The sequence below is a fragment of the Lissotriton vulgaris genome, chromosome 12 (assembly GCF_964263255.1).
Source record: "Lissotriton vulgaris chromosome 12, aLisVul1.2, whole genome shotgun sequence".
Taxonomy (NCBI): Eukaryota; Metazoa; Chordata; class Amphibia; order Caudata; family Salamandridae; genus Lissotriton; species Lissotriton vulgaris.
In genome coordinates, this window is record NC_141700.1 from 526265502 (window position 1) to 526289481 (window position 23980).

General features: G+C 49.3%; 1 protein-coding gene across 11 annotated transcripts in view; it reads left to right on the top strand.

The window, feature by feature from the left end:
* CNOT1 (CCR4-NOT transcription complex subunit 1) overlaps window positions 1-23980 on the top strand; it is a 1684613-nt gene that overhangs the window by 1356419 nt on the left and 304214 nt on the right. For all 11 annotated transcript variants that reach the window (XM_086945302.1, XM_086945307.1, XM_086945301.1 and 8 more), the window contains one exon: window positions 11327-11444. In XM_086945302.1, coding sequence (XP_086801428.1) covers window positions 11327-11444 — 118 coding nt within the window. The remainder of the gene's footprint in view (window positions 1-11326; window positions 11445-23980) is intronic.

The window sequence follows — 23980 nt, forward strand, 5'->3', positions numbered from 1 at the left end:
GTTCAAGCCAGAAATACAGACCACCATTCTCAATCAGACCGTAAACCCTGATCATCTATTTGGCCCAGAGGTGAACACCACCTTGGAGAAAATCAAGAAGGACGCTGAAACTGCTAAGTCCATGGGGGCTCTACAGTCCCAGCAGTTCCGGGGAGGTTCTTTTCGTCGCTCAAGCAATAGAGGTGTTTCGAGAGGCCAGCTCTCCCAAACCACACAGTACTATAAAGGCTGCACGCACACCACATACACCAAGCAAAGTCGAGGTGGATATCGTGGAAACGGCGCCAAAGGCAGAGGTCGTGGAAACAACAACTCCAGATCCTCCGCCACTAATAAACAGTAACGCCTTGTCACTGCCCCCCGACCACGCAACACCTGTCGGGGGGGAGACTTCAACAGTTCCTGCCAGTCTGGAAGTCCATCACCACACAGGTGGGTCACACAGCTTATCCAGTACGGTTATTGTCTGGAGTTAATATCCACTCCACCCAACATACCCCCAAGACACCGTCCTATGTCCGCCGAGCATTTGCACTTATTGCAGCAGGAGGTCCTCGTCATGCTGCAAAAAGGGGCAATCGAGCTTGTGCCTGTGAAAGAAAGAGGCACAGGAGTTTACTCACTACTTCTTGATAACAAAAAAGGACGGGTCCCTCAGACCCATACTGGACCTCAGACCCCTCAATCAGTACATTCTATCGGAGCACTTTCACATGCTGACACTGCAGCAAGTCCTACCGTTGCTCAGTCAGGGGGATTTTCTCGCAACTTTAGATCTAAAGGATGCGTATTTTCATATTCCGCTGCACCCGTCACAAAAAATACCTCCGGTTCACCATCCAAAACCAACATTACCAGTTCAAGGTTCTACCTTTCAGAGTCACCACGGCACCCAGGGTGTTTACAAAGTGCCTGGCGACGGTGGCGGCACACCTCAGGAGACGAAACATTCACGTCTACCCTTATCTGGACGACTGGCTCATCCAGGCAAAGTCAGCCCAGCAGTGTGCCGCCCACATGTCCCACACCATTCACCTTCTTCACGATCTGGGATTCTCACTGAATTACCCAAAGTCCCACCTGCAACCCACCCACATACGGCAGTATCTGGGGGCGACAAACACTCTGGCAGCCACAGCACAGCCGAATTCAGTGAGGGTCAGCAGCATTTAATCGCTGATACAGAAGTTCAGACCTCAACACTCGCTTCCAGCACGAGTGTTCATGCAGTTGATAGGCATGATGGCTTCCTGCATCTCCATAGTCCCGCGCGCGAGACTACATATGCGTCCGCTTAGCACGTCAGTGGACTCAGGCTCACGTACAGTTGAAAGACCTAGTGTGGGTGACCGGTCGTGCATACAACTCTGCATTGGTGGAATCCACAAAACCTTTGCAAGGGACGACCGTTCCAAGAGCCTGTGCCACAGATCATTCTGACGACGGATGCTTCTCTCCAGGGTTGGGGAGCTCATGTACTCCACTACACTGTGCAGGGACTATGGACACCACAGCAGAGGAAGATGCACATCAATGTTCTAGAACTGATGGCTATCTTCATGGCAATAAAAGCATTCAAGGTACATCTGTGCAACAAGGTCGTGTTGATCCGGACGGACAACATGACGGCCATGTACTACATCCAGAAGCGGGGAGGTACACACTCTCCACAGCTGTCTCATCTGGCTCAGAGCATGTGGAAGTGGGCCATTCAGAGGAACATCTTCCTCATGGCGGAACACCTCCTGGGCAAGGACAATCAGATGGCTGACCTGCTCAGCAGGTACAGCCACCAAATGCACGAGTGGGAGATACATCAATCAGTACTCCACCCGTACTTCCTATGGTGGGGTCATCCAGAGATAGACCTGTTCGCCACAAAGGATAACGCCAAATGCCCAAGCTTTGCTGCCAGGTTCCCACACCCAAAGTCGCAGGGCAATGCGATATGGATGAACTGGTCAGGCAAATTTGCGTACGCTTTTCCCCCAGCACCTCTAATACCGCTGGTGGCACGCAAGCTGAAGCAGCACTCGATGACTCTCATCCTGGTTGCTCCAACGTGGGCTCGCCAACCATGGTACACCACGTTTCTGGAACTGTCCGTGGTACTGCATCAAAAGCTGTGCCTCACACCCAAGCTTTTGACGCAGAGCCATGGCGACATTCAGCATCCAGATCCGCAACAGCTCAACCTGGCGATCTGGCTCCTGAGGTCTTAGTTTGGCTACCTCAACTTACCTCCTGACTGTATGGACATAATCAGGGAGGCAAGGAAGCCCACCACCAGAGCATGCTATGCGGCGAAATGGAAGCGGTTTGTCATTTATTGTGCAGACCACAACATTAACCCGCTGGATGCATCTATTCAGAACATCATTTGGTATCTCTTACATCTGTACAAATGTAATCTGGCCTATGCTTCCATTCGTATACATCTATCCGCAATGGCTGCTTATCTCCAAAACAGACAGCACCTCTCACTTTTCAGAGTGCCTGCCATTAAAGCCTTTCTGGAAGGACTCAAGCGAGTCATTCCTCCGCGGACACCACCAGCTCCCGAGTGGAACCTAAATGTGGTCCTCGCCAGGCTGATGGGTCCCCCTTTCGAACCACTGCATTCATGCGAGATTCAGTTCTTGACATGGAAAGTGGCTTTCCTTATAGCGATTATGTCGCTATGACGAGTTAGTGAACTCCAGACACTAACTATCCAAGAGCCATTTATTCAAATTCATTCCAACAGGGTGGTGCTTCGCACTAACCCTAAGTTCCTTCCTAAGGTGGTTTCTCAGTTCCATATCAACCAGACTATAGAACTACTGTGTCCAAAATCCAGAGTCAGTTGAGGAGAGGATGCTCCACACATTTGACGTCAAGAGGGCCTTAATGTACTACATTGATAGGACCAAAGATTTTCGGAAGACTAAAGAACTATTTGTTGCCTTTTCGCCACAACACAGAGGTAACCCCATTTCCAAGGCTGGTATAGCCAGGTGGATCGTTAAATGTATTCAGATCTGCTATCAGAAAGCCAAGCGCATTCTCACCATTCCACTGCGGGCCCACTCCACCCGGAAGTTGGGGGCCTCCATGGCTTTCCTTGGAAATATTCCTTTGGAAGACATATGTAGAGCAGCCACATGGTCTACCACACATACATTTACAAAACACTACCGTGTTGATGTGCATTCAAAACAGCAGGCAGCTGTAGGGCAGGCTGTTCTAAAAACACTTTTCCAAACTGCTGCAGCTGGCACAGGCGGCCGCCGCTAATGGAGGGACTGCTATGTATTCTATGCACAGATATGAATTCAGCAGCCCACATGCCTCGAACCGAATATGCTACTTACCAGTATGCATCTGTTCTTGCCATGTAGGGCTGCTGACATTCATATCGCCCGCCCTCCTCCCCGGCGCCTGTAGCGGCTGCTGCATTCACACATACTTCTAGCATGGTCATCATTCACATAGTTTCACTCCATCTTTGCCACAATGGCTAAAAACAATCTGGGGATTGAGTTGATGCCCATGCGCACTGTAGTCCAGGGGAGGAGCCACCTATCTCGTGATACTTCGAAGACTCTTCCAGGACAACGATGTGCGATCGTCCGGACCCAACACTAGGCGGCGATCTATGCACAGATATGAATGTCAGCAGCCCTACATGCCAAGAACAGATGCATACTGGTAAGTAGCCTATTCGCTCGCCACCGAAGAGAGCGCGCAGTGTGATCCGTTATGCGCGGTGGAATTTCGAAGGCGGCACTCGCTCGCAGACGTTTTTCGTCGCGAGTGGAGTTGCGGTCTGTTCTACGCCTTTCCGCCTATACCACTTCTGCCCAGAGTGCTGAAGATCAGGCGCGACCGGGCCCAAGTCATCTTTGTGACTGCAGACTGGGCTCGAAGATACTGGTATCCCGAGCTACTCAGTATGTCAGTCGATCCCCCGATTTGTCTGCCTCTTCAGTAGGACCTTCTGTCGCAGCAACGGGGGACGGTCCTCCACCCGAACCTGTCCAGTCTCCACCTACATTCGTGGAGTTTGAGCGGTGACAGTTGAGGCCATTTGACTTGCCTCCTGAAGTCTGTGATGTGTTTCTGGCAGCCAGGCGACCCTCCACAAAATCGGTATGCGCCTGCAGGTGGAACAAATTTGTGGCATGGCGCACAGCAAAGGCTGTGGATCCTCTTTCTGCCCCTCTTTCGGAGGTTCTCCTTTCTTTCATTTCAAATAGGCTTTATTCGATAGCAAGTATTATAAAAGCATTTCAGAATTGTAAAAAAGTTCTTCTTTCTCTTGCCCACCAGGGCTCTGCTCTGGGCACCATCAAAGGCTATCTCTCGCCATTTCAGCTTTCTGAAGGCTTCCTGATCAGCCTTCTCTTTTCAAGTCCCCTGTTGTAAATAGATTCTTGAAAGGCATCTCACACACGTTCCCTCCTGTTCCTTTTGTGATGCCTCAGTGGGACTTGAACTTGGTGTTTACTTATCTGATGTGTGCTCCCTTTCAGCCACTTCATAATTGCCCTCTCTGTCTTCTTACTCTTAAGACTGCTTTCCGAGTTGCCGTCACCTCTGCCAGAAGAGTGAGTGAGCTCTAGGCTCTTTCTTCTAAGCCACCTTCCCCTCTGTCCATCCGGACAAAGTTGTTTTGAGAACTTGTTATTCTTTCCTGCCCTAGGTGGATATGGCCTTTCACATCGGGCAGTCCATCACCTTGCCCATCTTCTTTACGCCTCTGCATCCCTTGAAAGAGGAAGAGAGGCTCCACCGTCTTTTCCCAAAACATGCGCTCCCTTTTTACCTAGACCGTACACGACAGTTCTGGGTGGACGACCAGCTCTTTTGGTTACGTGGGCACTAAGAAGGGTCGGGCAGTGCACAAGCAGACCATCTCTCTGTGGGTTGTTTTGTGCATCAAGGTCTGTTATTCCTTGGCTAAAAAGGAGCCTCCTGTGGGGCTGCGTGCCCATCCACTCGGGCCACGGCGGCTACTATTGCCCTGGGTCGGGGAGTCCCCTTGCAGGACATCGGTCAGGCAGCTACTTTGGCCTCGCTGCACACGTTTGCTGAGCACTACTGCCTGGACAGCCAAGTCCGGAGAGATGGCTTTTTCAGCCGTTCCGTTCTCCAGGACTGCTTGGTGTGATCTTGGTTCGCAGACCCACCATCGGGGTTAGTGTGAGAAGTTGGCCTGATATATAGTGCTCACTATTCTAGTGATCACTGTGTATCATTCCAAACGACCCTTATTGATGATTGGTTGTAAGTCAACCTTATAGACCAGCTATCCTAGTAGCGTGGACAAAAGCAGTCTTTAGGCTAAACTCTAGAGGGCGTGTTAAGCCAGCTGTTTTACCATCACATATACCCCTTGAACACCAAGTGAAAGGACACCACAAGTTGTTATAAAAATAAAGGATATTTATTAATAACAAGTCTACCCTGAACTCTTCATGAGTCAGGGAGCTAAGCACAATACAAAACTCTTACGAAAATACTACAAGTTGCACAATTTACACAAATGTCCGAGGGGCACGAAAAACCATATACTCTAAAAGTGGAATGCGAAATGCTAGCAGGTGAGTAACACGATCCAGAGGCTTCAGGACCGCCAGGACTACACTACTGAACTCTAAGGTTAGGAGCAGGAGGCCTAGGGAACTCGGGTGCAGAGTGTGCACTCTCACGCGGGATGCGGGACAAAGTCTATGGATGCTAGCAATTCTAAAGTTACTGTTTCCGGACGAATCCGACTAGGTAGACTAAAAACGAAAAAGGATCTGGACACTTGGATAGTGAACCTGCGTTGGAGCACCGAAATGCTCGGGTTACCTAGCCCAGGGGCTGCGGCACCATAGGGTTCAAATGACGTTGGAAATCCTCGTTGTAGTCTATGGAGCCTGAAAGAAGTTGCTGGCAGGCGACCAGTGAAGATGTTCGGTGTGATCCAAGGCTGGATGGGTGATGGAGACGACCTGAAAGCAGAGGGGACTCGGTTCTTAATCACTAGCCAGTGATTGTGTGGGCACCTGGATGGCACCGGATGAGGTCACCGCAATCAGGTGAGTGGGCGACGCTGGACTCTGCAGCCACACGGGCCAGGAGGCGTTGTCGGCGACCAAGCTGGAGGTGCGCGCTGTCCCACGAGGGTGTCCGCTGTCGGCGATGCTGGAACCAGGATTGGAGCAACAAGCCTTGGCAAAGGCAAGCCCACGCGGTGAAGTCAAAATGGCGTCTGGAGTGGACCAGGAGGGTTTGGGGTGCTCCTCTTTTGGAAGGGAGCAAGGGCCAGTCGGGAGCAACCAGACCAGCGGTGAAAACGTCGTGGTACTTCGTCAGGAGGGTCACTAGCCAACGGGCAAGTGACTGGACAACGTGGCAAGCAGCAGAAGATCAGAAGGGCCCCACGCAGATCTCGTGGATGCTGGGGGGCTGGACTTCGGTGCTGGAGCTTCTCTAGGTTGGGGCTTCTCAAACCCCAGTGCACTCACTCGAGGATCCCTCGGCGGTCGTGCTGGTTAAGCGTTGTGCAGGTTTTGAAGATGGCCGGTCCCTCCGGTCTCGTCACACCCACGAATCTCAGCTGGGCTGATGATGCAGGTAGAGGTCAGAGATGCCATGAATCCGGGTCTCGTCGAGCTGGTCAGTCTTGATCCGGAGGATGGACGTGCAGCAAACCGCAAATGCTTAGGTGGTGCCTGCGGTTGCAGGGTGGCTACTCCTTAGCCACAAGGGAGAGTCTTCAAAGAATGTCAAGAGTTCCTTTCGTGGAAAGTAGTTCAAGATTCAAGATTATCTAATTTGGGAAGGGGGCCCGTCCTACCTTTATCCTAAGAAAAGGGGCTGGCACGCGACTAGGTCCTGCCCATGGCTGGGACCAGGAGGGGGGTGGTTACACCCCTCTCCTTTGTCCGGTCTCTCCCCAGCTCAGGGGCTGGGGTGCCCCTGGAACTGGTTTGAGCCGGCATATGCACAGTGAGCACCGGGGTGCCACTTGCAGTCCCCTTCCTCTCAGCCCTGCCTACCTGGGATACACAAAACCCTGTCTGGGATGGTGCTAGCACCGCCCCTGACAGGAAACCCTTTGTCCGAGCTCTCCTCGCTGGAAGGACTCCCAGCAGCAGGTGGTCAGACTTGTGTCTGTGGTGGCAGCATCCATTTTGTGATGCTGAGGCTCGAGTTAACTTTAACCGGGGTTCACAGTTACATACATGTCGTGTCCCTCTAGAAGGGTGGAATGCTAACCCCGTCGCCAGAATTGGCGAGGGGTTAGTATTCCAATTTGTATGACGCCTTACTCGACATGTTTTGATAAAGCGATACCAAAGTTAGCAAATAACCGCAAGGATTATAATGCACTTAAGAGTATATGGTACGGGTTATCATGGAACAGCTATTAGGACTTAGTTCCGCAAGCTGCAAATGGGCTCAGCTCATGCCAGAGCACCATCTCACATAATTCCAAGCACTCTGCCTTAAGGATTGATAAGGCCTGCCATAGGAGTGACTGATAGGAATACATGTGCCCATTTTAGGGTTAGATATAGGGCTACTATATCTAAAGCAAAGGGTGATTACACCACCTTGCCCCAGCTGTCGTGCAGCCAGTTGTGTCAGATTTGGATGGCCAGCCAGGGGTGGCATAATACATGCTGCAGCCCCTGGTAGGCCCTGGGTACACCTATGCCCTGGATACCTAAGGTACACTGTACAGGGACTGATAAGGTGACTCAGTATTCAATTAGATATGCACCTAAGGTACATGGTTGTCAATTTAGAGAGAGAACAGCTAGGCTGTGGGTCTGATTAGCAGGCCCCCAGCCAGGGAAAGTCGTAAAGCAAAAAGCAAAAATCGGGGGTGACCATAGGATTGCAGACCCCACTCTCCTACAGTGGGTATTACTGGGGTATTTATTCTGAGGTAAGGAATCGAACACTACTTGTGATGCACAAGTTACTTAGCCTCGGTAACAATATATCTGTAAGAAACATTAGTTAGTGTTAGATTCCTTACCGCCCCACCCTTCCTCCCCGTTCTGCGAACCAATATCTAGGGTAAAGGTATCTCCCTTTGAGGGCCCTAGTATCATGGCACCAGTGTCTGTTTCTTGCATGGCTTTGCATTCCTGGCGCGGAAAGCTATGTACAGAACGGACGTCATCCCGGCGATCACGATGCTGACGACTGACGCGGAGCCACAACAACGCCCACCGACGCGCAAAGGTACTGCTGACGAAAACTTTCCCGATCCAGTCTGACGCCTGGGGATATTCTAAGGTAAGGAATCGAACACGAACTAATGTTTCTTACAGATATAACATTACCGAAGGTAAGTAACTTGTGCGTTGGTCCCGCCCTGGGTGGCCGGTTGCCTTCCATCGGGGGTGCACTCGCCTTCTTTTTCCTTGTTTCCTTGAGCCCTCTGGGCTGTCCCCCTGGATTTGGATAAGAGGTTTATTGCCTTGGAGGGGTGTGGGGTACTTCAGCCTCTCTGGTCTTGCCCTTGGTTCCCTTATCGTGAGTGTGAGGGCCTTCTCTTCTTTCTTCTTCCTCCATCCCTCTAGGGTCGGTGGTGTTCTGCTTGTGGGGGCTCCTCTTGCCTGGGAGGGGCTGGGTTACTTGCCGGTCCGCAGGTCTTGTCCCTTGTGAGACCCTATTTTTTTGGTTGTAGGCCTGCTACAGGTGTTATGACTTTACATATGTTCCCTGTCTCCGGGGGAGAGGGGGAAGGTGGTTTACATACTGTCAGGTTGGCTGCTCAGGGCTCTGCTCTGTTCTTTATTCCGCCCCTGCTTTTGGATACTGCAGTGTTGCACTGCTCCTTATGGTGTCGCTTGTCTCCATTCCTTGTTTCTACTCTTTCGCACACTGATCCCATGCTCCCACAGTTTTGCCTGGTGGCTCCGCATTGCAGCATGGAAAAGTTATCCGAAGGACACGGACGTAGGCGCGCCGTGATAGGGCTAATGTGACCTCGCTGACGTCACGTACGCGGACGACGCCTGGGCGGAGTCGCGTGGTGTCGCCCCGGCGCGCAGGGTTGCTACGGCAAAAAGTTTCCGGATCCATTCTCATGCCTGTGGATGATTCTACATGAAGGAATCTGCGGCTAGAATAGTCTCTACCAGATACATCGTTACCGAATGTAAGTAACTCATACGACTGGTTTAATGGGGGCTGGTCAGACCTGGCCTACAGGCTTGAACTAAGTGAGCTCCGCCTGCCCAAAATCCAGTCCCTATTGTACGGGGAATCCATCCCGTCTACCTTGCCTGAAGTCAAGCGCTCTTAGCCTGTTGGGCATCTCTGCGACATACCCAGTGGACACACAAACTCACCCAACACACGCCTCTATGGCATGGTACATGGCTCCGGGAGGTCAGTGGGCTGCAGGGTTTTTCGAATGTGGGATCTTATAGGGATCTCTGAACTCTGGGATGTGTGGGCAAGCGGCTGCATGCGCTCTTTTAAGGACCTTCAGTCCAGATACTCCCTGCATCCAACACAATTTTACAAATATCTGCAACTGCGACACGCCCTCGATGTACATTTATCAGATGACATCAGGATCCCTGAATATAGTCCTCCCGAGGCACAGACAATACTAGGCTGCTTGGGGAAAGGGGGTATTTCTTGCATTTATTGGACACTGGTCAATAACACCCCGACCTCACTGGACCGACTCGGGGGCCAATGGGAGGAGTGGGTGGGTCCCTTGGAAGAGGATTGGCGTGATGCCCTCATGTCACCCAAGATGGTCACCGCATCTGCTAAACTCTGCTTGATCCAATTATATTATTTACATGCTGCCTACTTAACCCCGAGGTGCCTCCATCGAGCTGGTTTTTACCAGATTGCCTCGTGCACAAGGTGTGGCCACGATCCGGCAGACTTTTCCCACATGGTATGGGCATGCCCCCAACTGGCTCGGTTCTGGGGTGAGATCGAAAGCGAGCTTACTGAGGTCCTGGGGTGGGAGGTTCCCCATGATCCATGACTCTCACTTCTCGGGATTACAGATTGGCTAGACGGGTCCAGGAATGAGAAACTGCTTTTAAGTTCAGCTATGGTTGTGGCCAAGCACTTCCTGGAAGCTTCCCACACCACCATGTTCTGAGAAATGGCAGAGGGTGTGGGGCAAATGGCTGGGTGCCGTGGAGTAGCCTGAACTTTGTACATAATGCTTGTTTTCAATGCTACCGTTGGGGTCAAATGCAATGTATTTGCTCTTTCAGTTGGCTGTGTCAATATTGCCGCTATCCGATGCCATACTGCTGGTGCTTGTTCTTTGTTAAAACAATAAAATTGCTCATCAAAAAAATTGCACTAATAACCAAAACTGATTTACTCACCGGTTTGCAGGAAATGTCCTAGTGTTGAATCTAGGTATCCAGCACCGAGTTAGAAAAGTAACTTACCTGCAATTTACTGTAAAAGCCTATTCATTTCAATGTACTGCTCCAAAAGTTTCTAAAGTGTGGAGTTTTGAAATCTAAAAATATTCTTTAAAAATCGCACGAATATCCAAAATGTAATTTCTTACCTGTTTCCAGGAAATGTCCCATTGCTGGATCTAGGTATCCAGCACTGAGTTATAAAAGTAACGTAAAAAGTAACTTACCTGTATTTTACTGAAAAAGCCTTTTCATTTCAATGTACTGCCTTTGCTAAGTGTTGCATACTCCTGCTCTCCTGAAAAATCAAACAAAGTACAATTTCTGTTGCATTTTCAAACTGTTCTATATCCAGTAACTTACTACTGAAAAGTATTTAATGCTTACCTGTATCAGGCCTGCTTGGTTCTAAAAATAAACGGTGTATTTTTATACACCAACAATTGGCCTAGAGTTAAGTTCTTGAGTGTGTGAAACCATTTGCTGACTGTGTACATCAAATGCACATCACTGTCCTCTGATACTGTCCTACTGCTCGACCAAGCTACCACTATTGGAGAGTAAGGTTCAATCGATCTTTAACCTCTGCCTACCTCTTGAGACACTTGGACTCTATACACACTATACCTCATTTTGGTGCAGTATATATAGAGCCAGTTTCTTACAGTAAGTCAACGTGGAGCCACATTACACCACTTAGCGGTGCTAAGGAGCAATGCTAAACAGATTCCAAGTCCAGTGTGTGTCCTAGGTAATATTCTAAAGGTGAGGAATCTATAGTTGGAGTATTCACCATGAACTGCTTTACTGAAAGTAAGTAGATTGTTCTTTAGTGCCCCTGCTAAAACTTGTTTCTGTACCTTACTTAACACTTGAACAGCATCCATTGTTTTCTTTTTTGTAATGACTCCTAAATTACTTTCCAGCAACACCTTCCATATTTTGAGGCCTACGAAAGCACCTGGTTTTGTGTACGCTTGGCTGGAGCTCATCTCCCATCGGATATTCATTGCAAGAATGCTTGCACATACGCCTCAACAGAAGGTAAGTAGGAAGTGAAATCTGGTACCAGTATTTGACTTATACTCTGTGTATAGATTTGTAATTTTGAAAACAATTTGAAATAGCAGGTACTTCAAGACCTGTCTGAGCATATTTTTATTTGCTGTCTGTATTTGGAGTTGAATTGTCATATTCTTGCTCTAAGATTTTGATAAGGCTTCTGAATAATTCTCACTGCCCTTTTTTAGTGTAGAATCAGCATCTGATGGTATACTACTCTCAGCAGCTGAGAGACATGCACTTAAGTTTACTTGAGTTATCAGAGGTGGTGTTATCCAGTATTGGGGTATCTTTCATAGATTCACATGCCTGAATCATTCCCCGTCGTAGAGGCGGGAGTCCCACTATAAAAATATATACAATAGCAGTGCCTAAAACTTTCTTGTAGTAGGCTGGAAAAGCCTAAAGGCCTAGCTAGGCCCAAAACTTAGCATCCTGTCTACCTCATTATGTAAAAAGACCTGCAACAGTAGCCTCAGCCAATCAGCTGTCCTCACCCTCTAGAACCTTCCCAGCTCAGGCAGTTCTCAGATTTTCACCGCACTTCGTGTGTAAGGGAGTCTCCTAGAGTGCCTACTCAGTTTTTGTCTTTTTTTCTCTTCAAAATGTCTGAAAAGAACGCTCTTTTCAAGGCTTGTGGAACTTGCAATAAGAGGGTCCATGCGGTCGACCAGCACTCTGACTGCAGTTATTGCCTGCACCCCTCACATGTTATGAAGGATTGTAGAATTTGCCGTACCTTCCCTTCAAAAACTATCAGGGATAGAGAGGCAAGGGTTCTTTTGTGGTTAAAATCATCTTCCACAGATGATGACAAGGCCTCTACTGTAGGAAGGTGGATACCTGACTATGGTTGCCCCCAACTTTTTGCCTGGTGTTTTGCTGGTTTTCCGACTTAGTTGACTTGGGACCCTGCTAATCAGGGCCCCAGGCCTACTGCTCTCTCTGTAAAATGGATTCCATGTACCTTAGGTACATATCTAATTGGATACTGAGTCACCTTATCAGTCCCTGTACAGTGTACCTTAGGTACCCAGGGCATAGGTGTACCCAGGGCCTACCAGGGGCTGCAGCATGTATTATGCCACCCCTGGCTGGCCATCTAAATCTGACACAACTGGCTGCATGACAGCTGGTGCAAGGTGGTGTAAACACCCTTTGCTGTAGATATAGTATTCCTATATCTAACCCTAAAATGGACACATGTATTCCTATCAGTCACTCCTATGGCAGGCCTTATCAATCCTGAAGGCAGAGTGCTTGGAATTATGTGAGATGGTGCTCTGGCATGAGCCGAGCCCGTTTGCAGCTTGCGGAACCAAGTCCTAATAGCTGTTCCATGATAACGCATACCATATACTCTTAAGTGCCTTATAATCCTCGCAGTTATTTGCCAACTTTGGTATCGCTTTATCAAAACATGTCGAGTAAGGTGTCATACGAATTGAAATACTAACCCCTCGCCAATTCTGGCGGCGGGGTTAGCATTCCACCCTTCTAGAGGGACACGACATGTATGTAACTGTGAACCCCGGTTAAAGTTAACTCGAGCCTCAGCATCACAAAATGGATGCTGCCACCACAGACACAAGTCTGACCTCCTGCTGCTGGGAGTCCTTCCAGCGAGGAGAGCTTGGACAAAGGGTTTCCTGTCAGGGGCGGTGCTAGCACCATCCCAGACAGGGTTTTGTGTATCCCAGGTAGGCAGGGCTGAGAGGAAGGTGACTGCAAGTGGCACCCCGGTGCTCACTGTGCATATGCCGCCTTGAACCAGTTCCAGGGGCACACCAGCCCCTGAGCTGGGGAAAGTCCGGACAGGGGAGAGGGGTGTAACCACCCCCCTTCCTGGTCCCACCCATGGGCAGGACCTAGTCGCGTGCCAGCCCCTTTCCTTAGTATAAAGGTAGGAGCGGGCCCCCTTCCCAAATTAGATCATCTTTGAATCCTGAAACTACTTTCCACGAAATGAACTCTCGACTTCTTCTCAAGATTTCTCCCTTGTGACTAAGGAGTAGTCACCCTGCATCAGCAGGCACCAACTAAGTATCTTGCGGTTTGCTGCACGTCCTTCCTCCGGAACCAGACCGACCATCACGACGAGACCCGGACTCCCTGCCATCTCTGACCTCTACCTGCCTCTACAGCACAGCTGAGAACCGTGGGTGCGACTAGACCAGAGGAACCGGCTATCATCAGAACCTGCACGACACTGATCCAGCACGACCGCCGAGGGACTCTCGAGTGGGTGCACTGGGGTAAGAGAAGCCCCAACCCCAAGCAGCACGAGCACCGAAGTCCAGCCCCCCAGCATCCACCAGATCTGCGTGGGGCCCTTTTGCTTCTGTGTTGCTTGCCACGTTGTCCGGTCACTTGCCCGTTGGCTAGTGACCCTCCAGACGATGTCCTACGTTTGTTTCACCGCTGGTCTAGCTCCTCTAGACTGGCCCTTGTCTCCTCTTGAAGGGGAGACTTCCTCTGACCCTCCTGGTCCACTCCAGACGCCATTTTGTGTTGCCACGTGGGCTTGCCTTAGCCAAGGCTTGTTGCCTCCTTCAACGGATCCAGCATCGCCAGCAGCAGACATCCGACGTGGGACAGCTCGCAGACCTCCAGCCTGGTCCACATCAGCACCCTGGTCCGTGCAGCAGCAGAATCCAGTGTCACTTCACCTGGCTGAGTGACCTCGTCCAGTGCCATCCTGGTGCCCACCTAATCACTGGCTAGTGATTCAGAACTTGGTCCCCTCTGCTTACAGGTATCCTTCACTGATCGCTCCTTGGATCAGCCCGGAACATCTTCACTGGCCGCCTGCCAGCAACTACTTCCTTCAGGCTCCTGAGCATCAACGAGGATTCCCGACGTCACTTGAACCCTATGCAGCCGCAGCCCCTGGGCTAGGTAAACCGAGTACCACGGTGCTCCAGCACAGGACCACTCTCTAAGTGTCCAGATCCTTTTTCGTTTCAGCTCTACCTAGTCGGGTTCGCCCGATAACACTAACTTTGCATTTTACTAGTGACCATAGACTTTGTCCCGCATTGCGCGTAAGAGTTTCCACTCTGCACACGAAGTTCCTAGGCCTCCTGCTTCTAATCTAAGGGTTCAGCATTGTAGGCCTAGCGGTTCCAAAGCCTCTGAGAATAGTTAATTACCTGCTAGTAATTCGCATTCCACTTTTGTTGTATATGGTTTTTCGTGCCCCTCGGGCATTTGTGTAAATTGTGCAACTTAAAGTATTTTCTCAAGAGTTTTGTTGTGTGCTTAGCTCCCTGACTCATAAAGAGATCAGGGTAGACTTGTTATAAATAAATATCCTTTTATTTTCATACCAACTTGTGTGGTGTCCTTTCACTTGGTGTTCAAGGGGTATATGTGATGGTATAACAGCTATCTTAACACGCCCTCTAGAGTTTAGCCTAAAGACTGCTCTTGTCCATGCTACTAGGATAGCTGGTCTATAAGGTTGACTTACAACCAATCATCAATAAGGGTCGTTTACAATGATACATAGTGATCACTAGTGTAGGAGGGTGGATACCTGACTATGGTTGCCCCCAACTTTTTGCCTGGTGTTTTGCTGGTTTTTCGACTTAGTTGACCTAGGACCCTGCTATTCAGGGCCCCAGGCCTACTGCTCTCTCTGTAAAATGGATTCCATGTACCTTAGGTACATATCTAATTGGTACTGGGCCACCTGATCAGTCCCTGTAACTCAGGGCATAGGTGTACCCAGGGCCTACCAGGGGCTGCAGCATGTATTATGCCACCCCTGGCTGGCCATCTAAATCTGACACAACTGGCTGCACGACAGCTGGAGCAAGGTGGTGAAATCACCCTTTGCTTTAGATATAGTATACATATATCTAACCCTAAAATGGACACATGTATTCCTATCAGTCACTCCTATGGCAGGCCTTAACAATCCTGACGGCAGAGTGCTTGGAATTATGTGAGATGGTGCTCTGGCATGAGCTGAGCCCATTTGCAGCTTGCGGAACCAAGTCCTAATAGCTGTTTTATGATAACGCGTACCATTTACTCTTAAGTGCCTTATAATCCTCGTGGTCATTTGCCAACTCTGGTACCGCTTTATCAAAACATGTCGAGTAAGGTGTCATACGAATTGGAATACTAACCCCTCGCCAATTCTGGCGACGGGGTTAGCATTCCACCCTTCTAGAGGGACACGACATGTATGTAACTGTGAACCCCGGTTAAAGTTAACTCAAGCCTCAGCGTCACAAAATGGATGCTGCCACCACAGACACAAGTCTGACCTCCTGCTGCTGGGAGTCCTTCCAGCGAGGAGAGCTTGGCAAAGGGTTTCCTGTCAGGGGCGGTGCTAGCACCATCCCAGACAGGGTTTTGTTTATCCTTGGTAGGCAGGGCTGAATAGGAAGGTGACTGCAAGTGGCACCCCGGTGCTCACTGTGCATATGCCGGCTTGAACCAGTTCCAGGGGCACACCAGCCCCTGAGCTGGGGAAAGTCCGGACAGGGGAGAGGGGTGTAACCACCCCCCTTCCTGGTCCCACCCATGGGCAGGACCTAGTCGCGTACCAGCCCCTTTCTTTAGAATAAAGGCAGGAGCGGGGACCCTTCCAAATTAGAACCTTTGAATCCTGAAACTACTTTCCACGAAAGGAACTCAAGACTTCTTCTCAAGATTTCTCCCTTGTGACTAAGGAGTAGTCACCCTGCAGCAGCAGGCACCAACTAAGTATCTTGCGGTTTGCTAGGACGTCGTTCCTTCGGAACCAGACTGACCAGCACGACGAGACCCGGACTCCCTGACCTCAACCTGCCTCTACAGCACAGCTGAGAACCGTGGGTGCGACGAGACCAGAGGACCCGGCGATCATCAGAACCAGCACGACACTGAACCAGCACGACCACCGAGGGACCCTCGAGTGGGTGCACTGGGGTAAGAGAAGCCCCAACCCCAAGCAGCACGAGCACCGAAGACCCGCCCCCCAGCATCCACCAGATCTGCGTGGGGCCCTTTTGCTTCTGTGTCGCTTGCCACATTGTCCGGTGACATGCCCGTTGGCTAGTGACCCTCCAGACGACGTCCTACGTTTGTTTCACCGCTGGTCTAGCTCCTCTAGACTAGCCCTAGTCTCCTCCTGAAGGGGACCTTCCTCGGACCCTCCTGGTCCACTCTAGACGCCATTTTGTGTCGCCACGTGGGCTTGCCGTAGCCAAGGCTTGTTGCCTCCTTCACCGGATCCAGCATCACCAGCAGCAGACATCCGACGTGGGACAGCTCGCAGACCTCCATCCTGGTCGACATCAGCGCCCCATGTCCGTGCAGCTGCAGAATCCAGTGTCACCTCTTCACCTGGCTGAGTGACCTCGTCCGGTGCCATCCTGGTGCCCACCTAATCACTGGCTAGTGATTCAGAACTTGGTCCCCTCTGCCTACAGGTACTCTTCTTCACTGATCCGTCCCCGGATCAGCCCGGAACATCTTCACTGGTCGCCTGCCAGCAACTTCTTCTTTCAGGCTCCATAGACTGTAACGAGGATTCCCGACGTCTTTTGAACCCTATGCAGCCGCAGCCCCTGGGCTAGGTAACCTGAGCATTTCGGTGCTCCAATGTAGGTTCACTATCCAAATGTCCAGATCCTTTGTCGTTTTCAGTCTATCTAGTCTGATTTGTCCGATAACTTTAACTTTACGAATAATAGCATCCATAGACTTTGTCCCGCATCCCGCGTGAGAGTGCACACTCTGCACCCGATCTCCCTAGGCCTCCTGCTCCTAACCTTAGGGTTCAGTAGTGTAATCCTAGCGATCCTGAAGCCTCTGGATCTTGTTACTTACCTGCTAGTAATTTCGCATTCCACTTCCATAGTATATGGTTTTTCGTGCCCCTCGGGCATTTGTGTAAATTGTGCGACTTTCAGTATTTCTTTAAGAGTTTTGTATTGTGCTTAGCACCCTGTCCTCATAAAGAGTCCAGAGTTGTTGTGTTATAAATAAATATCCTTTTATTTGCATAACAACTTGTGTGGTGTCCTTTCACTTGGTGTTCATGGGGTATATGTGATGGTATAACAGCTGGCTTAACACGCCCTCTAGAGTTTAGCCTAAAGACTGCTCTTGTCCATGCTACTAGGATAGCTGGTCTATAAGGTTGACTTAGTACCAATCATCAATAAGGGTCGTTTGGTATGATACATAGTGATCACTAGAATAGTGAGCACTGCATATCAGGCCAACTTCTCACAACTAGAATAGTGAACACTGCATATCAGGCCAACTTCTCACATCTACCTCCAGCAAGAGAGCCAGATCCAGAGAGAGCTCTTCTCCTGAGAGGAAGAAAAACCTTCAGAACCCTCAAAGAGTGCATTGTCTCCTTCAGGACCGTCCACTGTGAGTACAACCCAGACTAAGACTGTTTCTCTGGTTTCTATTCGTACTACTACTTTGACTTCTACCTCTTCAACTTCTTTTGCTACGGTCACCACTTCGGCTATTACTTCTCCTCTGGTGTCTGCTAAAATTTTGCCGCTGAAATCGTCGTCGACTGTCCCGTCGTCGACGGCTCCGTCGACGAAGATCCCTTCAGCCATGTCGACTAAGGCCCCGTCGACGAAATCAACAGGCCCGTCGACGGCAGTTCCGTCGACGAAGTCATCAGTGGCCTTGTCGACTAACATCTCGTCGACTAAGACACCATCTACGGCCTCGTTGACGAAGGACTCGTCGACAGACACCATCGAATGCCTCGTCGACGAAGACACCATCGACGGCCTAGTCGACGAAGACACCATCGACGACCTCGTCGACGAAGAGTTCGTCGATGAAGACATCGACGGCAACATCAATACCGTCGACCGCTCAGTCGACGGAAATGTAGTCTGCAATCCCAATGACAACAGGTTCATCGTCATAGACTTATGAGAGCATTGACATCAGCTCATCTGCTGCACAGCACACCTCCGAAGAGGATGCAATATAACCATTTTCAGATGAAAACTTATCAGAGAGACTACTCTCACATTTCTCCACTCGTACCATCACATCTTTTGGAGACTTATATGGACGAAGAATCGGATGACGGCGAAGAGGATGAGGGACCTTTTGGGGTTGCCCGTCACCCTTCACAATTAAACATCAAGTATCAGGAGGAGGATGACGACTATGACCAGGAGCATTATGCGAATGAAGAATTGTCAATGCCATACCATTCGCCCCATACCATGACCCCCCCCTTCAGAGGACTCAAGTCCTCTACCGCCTACTTTAATCCAAGATTTACAAGCTATGCTGACAGACTATCGCCAGAGATTTCCACCAGCTCCAGTTACACCTTCTGTGCAGCCTGTCCCACTTGACATACAAAGGCCTCCTTCGCCGCAAGCTTCATTGTCAGCAAGGCAGGACACTGGCCCTACACCTCAAGTTGACACGGATACCTCTTCTCAGGATGATGATGAGGGCAGGGAAGAGGGCGAGTTGCCGGATCATACACCTACTGATCCGTGGGATGATTGTCATTCCCATGCCTTCACCGCCTGTTCCACGCTTGTTGGATTCTCCGCCTGAGGATATTGGCGGATTTCATAATCTTATGCACTGTGCTGCTAATAGATTTGAATTGTCTGTCACAGTTGAGCAGTCTGACTGCTTTTTGCATGACTTTAAAGAGGGGTATCGCAGAGTCACCAGAGCTATCCCTATTATCGATTTACATATGGAAGGAGGGCCTCAACATCATGAAAACACCTGCTTCTATTCCGGCAGTCCTTCCAAGAATTGAGAAGAAGTATCGAGCTCCACCTGATACTCCATCTTGCTTAATAGGATACCCTCGACCGGACTCAGTCATATCTCAGGCAGCACAACAGAGGTCCAAGAACCCTTCAACTCCTGTTTCGACGCCACCTGACCAGGAAGGCAGGAGACTGGATGCAATAGGGAGGAAGTTCTCTGCTAATGCAGCAGCCTCCATTAAGGCAGCTAATTCGCTAGCAATTCTGGCCCGTTATGATAGACAGATGTGGTCAGATCTGTCTGAATTCCTTGATCTGATCCCTGAGGATAGTCAACAGGAGGTACGCAGAATCGTGCTTGAGGGAGAAAGGGCGGCATCGGAAATCATTGATTGTGCCCTTGATATTTCCAAAACCAACTTTAGGCAATTGGCGGGAGCAGAAGGCCTTCGGAGCCACGGTTGGCTCAAGGCTACCACCTTCAGACCTCGAGTCCAAACGAAAATCTTGGACATGGCGTACGATGGGGATTCACTTTTTGGAAAGCACATCGATGACGCTTTACTGGCAATAAAAACGGATACGGACACTGCCAAATCCCTAGGTACCCTACAATACAAGAGAGGGTCCTTTAGAGGAGCAAGAGGCCGTGGTTACTCTTCCAGAGGAAACTATTTCAACCAGCAAAATGGACAGTACCAGTCCCAGTACAAACAACCTTACTATTAGTCATCCTACAGACAACCTGCCTCTGGTAGTTACTCTCGTCAGGGAGGGAAACGGCGCTCAAACAATCAAGGGCGTGATTCCAACAAGCGCCAATGAGCTTTGCCGGACGCCAGTCATTCATCCTCTCCTTCCCGTGGGCGCCAGAATTTCAGCTTTTTACCAGCAGTGGTGGAAAATAACTTCGGATCAGTGGATCCTAGACCTTGTCAGGAATGGACACTCTGGAGCTTTTACAGAAACCACCAACAGTGCCGCCCAGGGGTCCCCCTCCCCCTCGTCTTCACTTACTATTCAAAGAGGCCTTAAAGATGCAACACAAGAATGCGATAGAACGAGTTCCCGCCTCTCAGTAAGGGAAAGTATTTTATTCTCGCTTCTTCCTCGTAGAGAAAAATTCAGGAGAGTGGCGTCCAATATTAGATCTGCGCAAACTCAGCAAATATCTGAAAAAACCGAGTTTTCGCATGGTAACGCTAACAGACATTCTGCATTGTCTCAACAAAGGGGACTTTATGGCTTCTCTGCATCTGGAAGACGCCTACTTCCACATTCCTATACACCCAAAACATCGCAACTACCTAAGATTTGCAGTGGCTGGCGTCCACTTTCAATTCAAAGTGTTTCCATTCAGCCTGAAATCGGCGCCAAGAATATTACCAAATGTTTGGCCCCGGTGGCAGCCATGCAGAGGTCACAGGGAATACAAGTTTTCCCATACCTCGACGACTGGCTACTAAAAGGAACATCAAGAAAATCCACGATGGAGGCGGTCAAGAGTTCCCTCTCCCTATTCTCAAATCTGGGACTGACCCTCAATTCCAGCAAATCTCAACTTCAACCTCGCATGGGGTTGACCTTTCTGGGAGCGGTATTGGACACATGCCAGTGCAAAGCGTTCTTGACTCAGGAGCGGCAAAACAAACTGCTAAAGCTGGCAAAACAAATATGTGCAAGAAGGTCACTTTCGGTTCGAACATTTGCTTCCCTTCTAGGGATGTGCTCGTCTGCAATCAGCCTCATCCCTATGGCGAGACTCAGAATGAGGCCACTGCAGGAGGAATTACTTCGACAGTGGAGGCAAGTCGACGGATCGTTCGACGATCGCATCAAAGTAACATCCAAGATGAAGCAAGCCCTTCTTTGGTGGTCTAAGGCGCACAATTTGTCGCCCGGCCTCACATTTCTCCACGACATACCAGGGTTCATCCTGACAACAGACACTTCCATGGAAGGCTGGGGAGGTCACCTCCAGGACCTTCAGATTCAAGGGCGATGGTCTCGTCAGTACCGGAAGAAACACATCAACAGCCTGGAGCTGAGAGCCATTTTTCTATCCCCAAAAGCCTTCCTTCCAAGGATTGCGAATTCGTCCGTGCTGGTGCGCACAAACAATACCACCAGCATGTATTATATAAACAAACAAGGGGGAACGAAATCTCTCACCCTGTCGTTGGAAGCTCAAGAAATGTGGGAATGGGCTATACTCCATGGCATATCCCTCAGAGCAGAACATGTACAAGGTATTCAGAACTCTCTAGCCGACAACCTCAGCAGGGCTTTCACAGGCTGTCACAAATGGGAACTCGAGCAACAGCAAGTGGAGAGAATCTTTCAAACATGGGGATCACCAACACTGGATCTGTTCGCCACGCAACAGAACAGCAAATGCCTATTTTATGCCAGCAGGTTTCCTCAACAGGGATCAAGGGGAAATGCCCTTTTGATGAGATGGTCCGGGATATTTGCATACGTTTATCCTCCGATCCCGCTCATACCGAAAGTACTACAAAAGATGAATAGAGAGCATTGCACTCTCATCCTTATTGCTCCCCGTTGGCCAAGGCAGTATTGGTTTCAGGAACTCCTTCTACTCTCTCAGCAGCTTCCACTTCGTCTCAAACCGACAGTGTCAATGTTAACAAGAGAAGGGGGCCAGATCCAACATCCGGATCCTCAGTCACTGCACTTGCACGCCTGGCTCCTGACTTCTTAGAGTTCAAGGATCTTAACATCTCCTCGGACTTTAGGGCGATCTTATCACAGGCCCGTGCGCAAAGTACCATCAAGACATATCGTTTTAAGTGGAAACGATTCTGTTCCTGGTGTGGAGAAAATAATGTTCATCCACTCCAAGCTCCACCTGAGGACATCCTTCCCTATCTGCTGTCCTTAGCTAGGGCAGGACTGGTTTTCTCGTCCATTAAGGTACATATGGCGGCAATATCCAGATTCAGATAGAGTTCCAACAAACCATCTTTATGTTTGTCATCTTTGATTAAACAATTCCTTAAATGGCTATTCCGAGCTTTTCCTCCAGTTCGGCCTCCTCCTCCTGAGTGGGATCTCAATATTGTTTTGTCCCAACTTCTGAAAAGGCCCTTTGAACCTATTCATAAGGCGGAGCTGAAGTTTCTAACTTGGAAAGTGGCGATCTTACTGGCTCTCACCTCAGCCCGCAGAGTCAGTGAGATACAGGCCTTCACGATTGCACACCCTTTCTTGCAATTCTCTAGGGACTTTGTGACGCTTAGAACCAACCCAAGATTCATCCCAAAGGTGCCGACCCAATTTCACACCAATCAACCGGTCAAGCTCAAGACTTTTTTTCCCGGATCCTAAAACTCCGGCAGAGAAGGGTTTACATTCCCTAGATATGAAACTGTCTAAAATGTTATCTTCAAAAAACAAAGGACATACGCAAATCTAATCAGCTTTTTGTTGCTTATGGTCAAGCCACCTTGGGTCAGGCTGTAACAAAGGCAACTATAGCTAGATGGTTGTAATCTACGATTCTCTTCTGTCATGACAAAGCTAACAAACCTTTAACAAGAAAGGTTAAAGCGCATTCCACCAGAACAATGTCAGCGCCGACGGCCCTTTTCGCTGGAGTGACGTTAGAGAACATTTGCCGAGCTGTCTGCAGTCGGCAAATCAGGATGATACCTCAGTTGGGGAAGCGCTGATGCAGCATCTTTTTCACTAAGGTTAGACTCTTTATAATCTTTTATCCTTCTTTTGACTGTTTTAAGCATATGTATTTCATTATGATATTTCAATCTTTTCAAACGCTGTCCTATTCTTTAATGTCCTTTATGAAGGCTTTTTGGTGCATATGTTTAAACAAATTTGTGCTCTATAACCTTCCAGGTTGTGTGGGGGTGTTTACGATTTATTTTGTCTCCCACCTTCCTCTAACGACAGACATGTCACTGCTTGCTACTCTGATTCAGGCATGTGAATCTATGAAAGATACCCCAACACTGGATAAGAAAACAAGTTACTTACCGGTAACTACGGTTATCCAGTATTGGTATCTTTCATAGATTCACATGCACCCACCCTCCTCCCCAGCAGGGCAGTTCTCTTTTATGGATACTTATTCTCACTTGTGCTGGGAAAATCTGAGGAGAACTGCCTGAGCCGGGAAGGTTCTAGAGGGTGAGGACAGCTGATTGGCTGAGGCTACTGTTTCGGGTCTTTTTACATAATGAGGTAGATAGGCTGCTAAGTTTTGGACCTAGCTAGGCCTTTAGGCTTTTCCAGCTTACTACAAGAAAGTTTTTAGGCACTGCTATTGTATATATTTTTACCGTGGGACTCCCGCCTCGACGACGGCGAATGATTCAGGCATGTGAATCTATGAAAGATACCAATACTCGCTAACCGTAGTTACAGGTAAGTAACTTGTTTTCATCTCCTGTGAATAGCTGCTGGCTTCCCCTGCGACTAGCTAAATTGGTGTTGGTGGCTTGGAGTAATGGTTTTAAAAGGACTGCATTCAGGAGTACATAGTTTTTGTTTATTAATAATGACTAGTTTAACAAACTTGCATAGTCTGTAGAAATAGCTTGTTCGAGGCATATGAGCTGTAGATCGTATACTTTTGCATAGATCGCCATCTGGTGTTGGGCTTGGATGTTTGCACTTTGTTTTTGTCTTGGAAGAAGACTTTGTAGTCACGAGGTAGTTGACTCCTCCTTAGGACGATCGTGCGCATGGGCATCGACTCCAGCTCCAGATTTTTTTCTTCCCGCCATCAGGTTCGGATGTGTATTGCTGCACTCC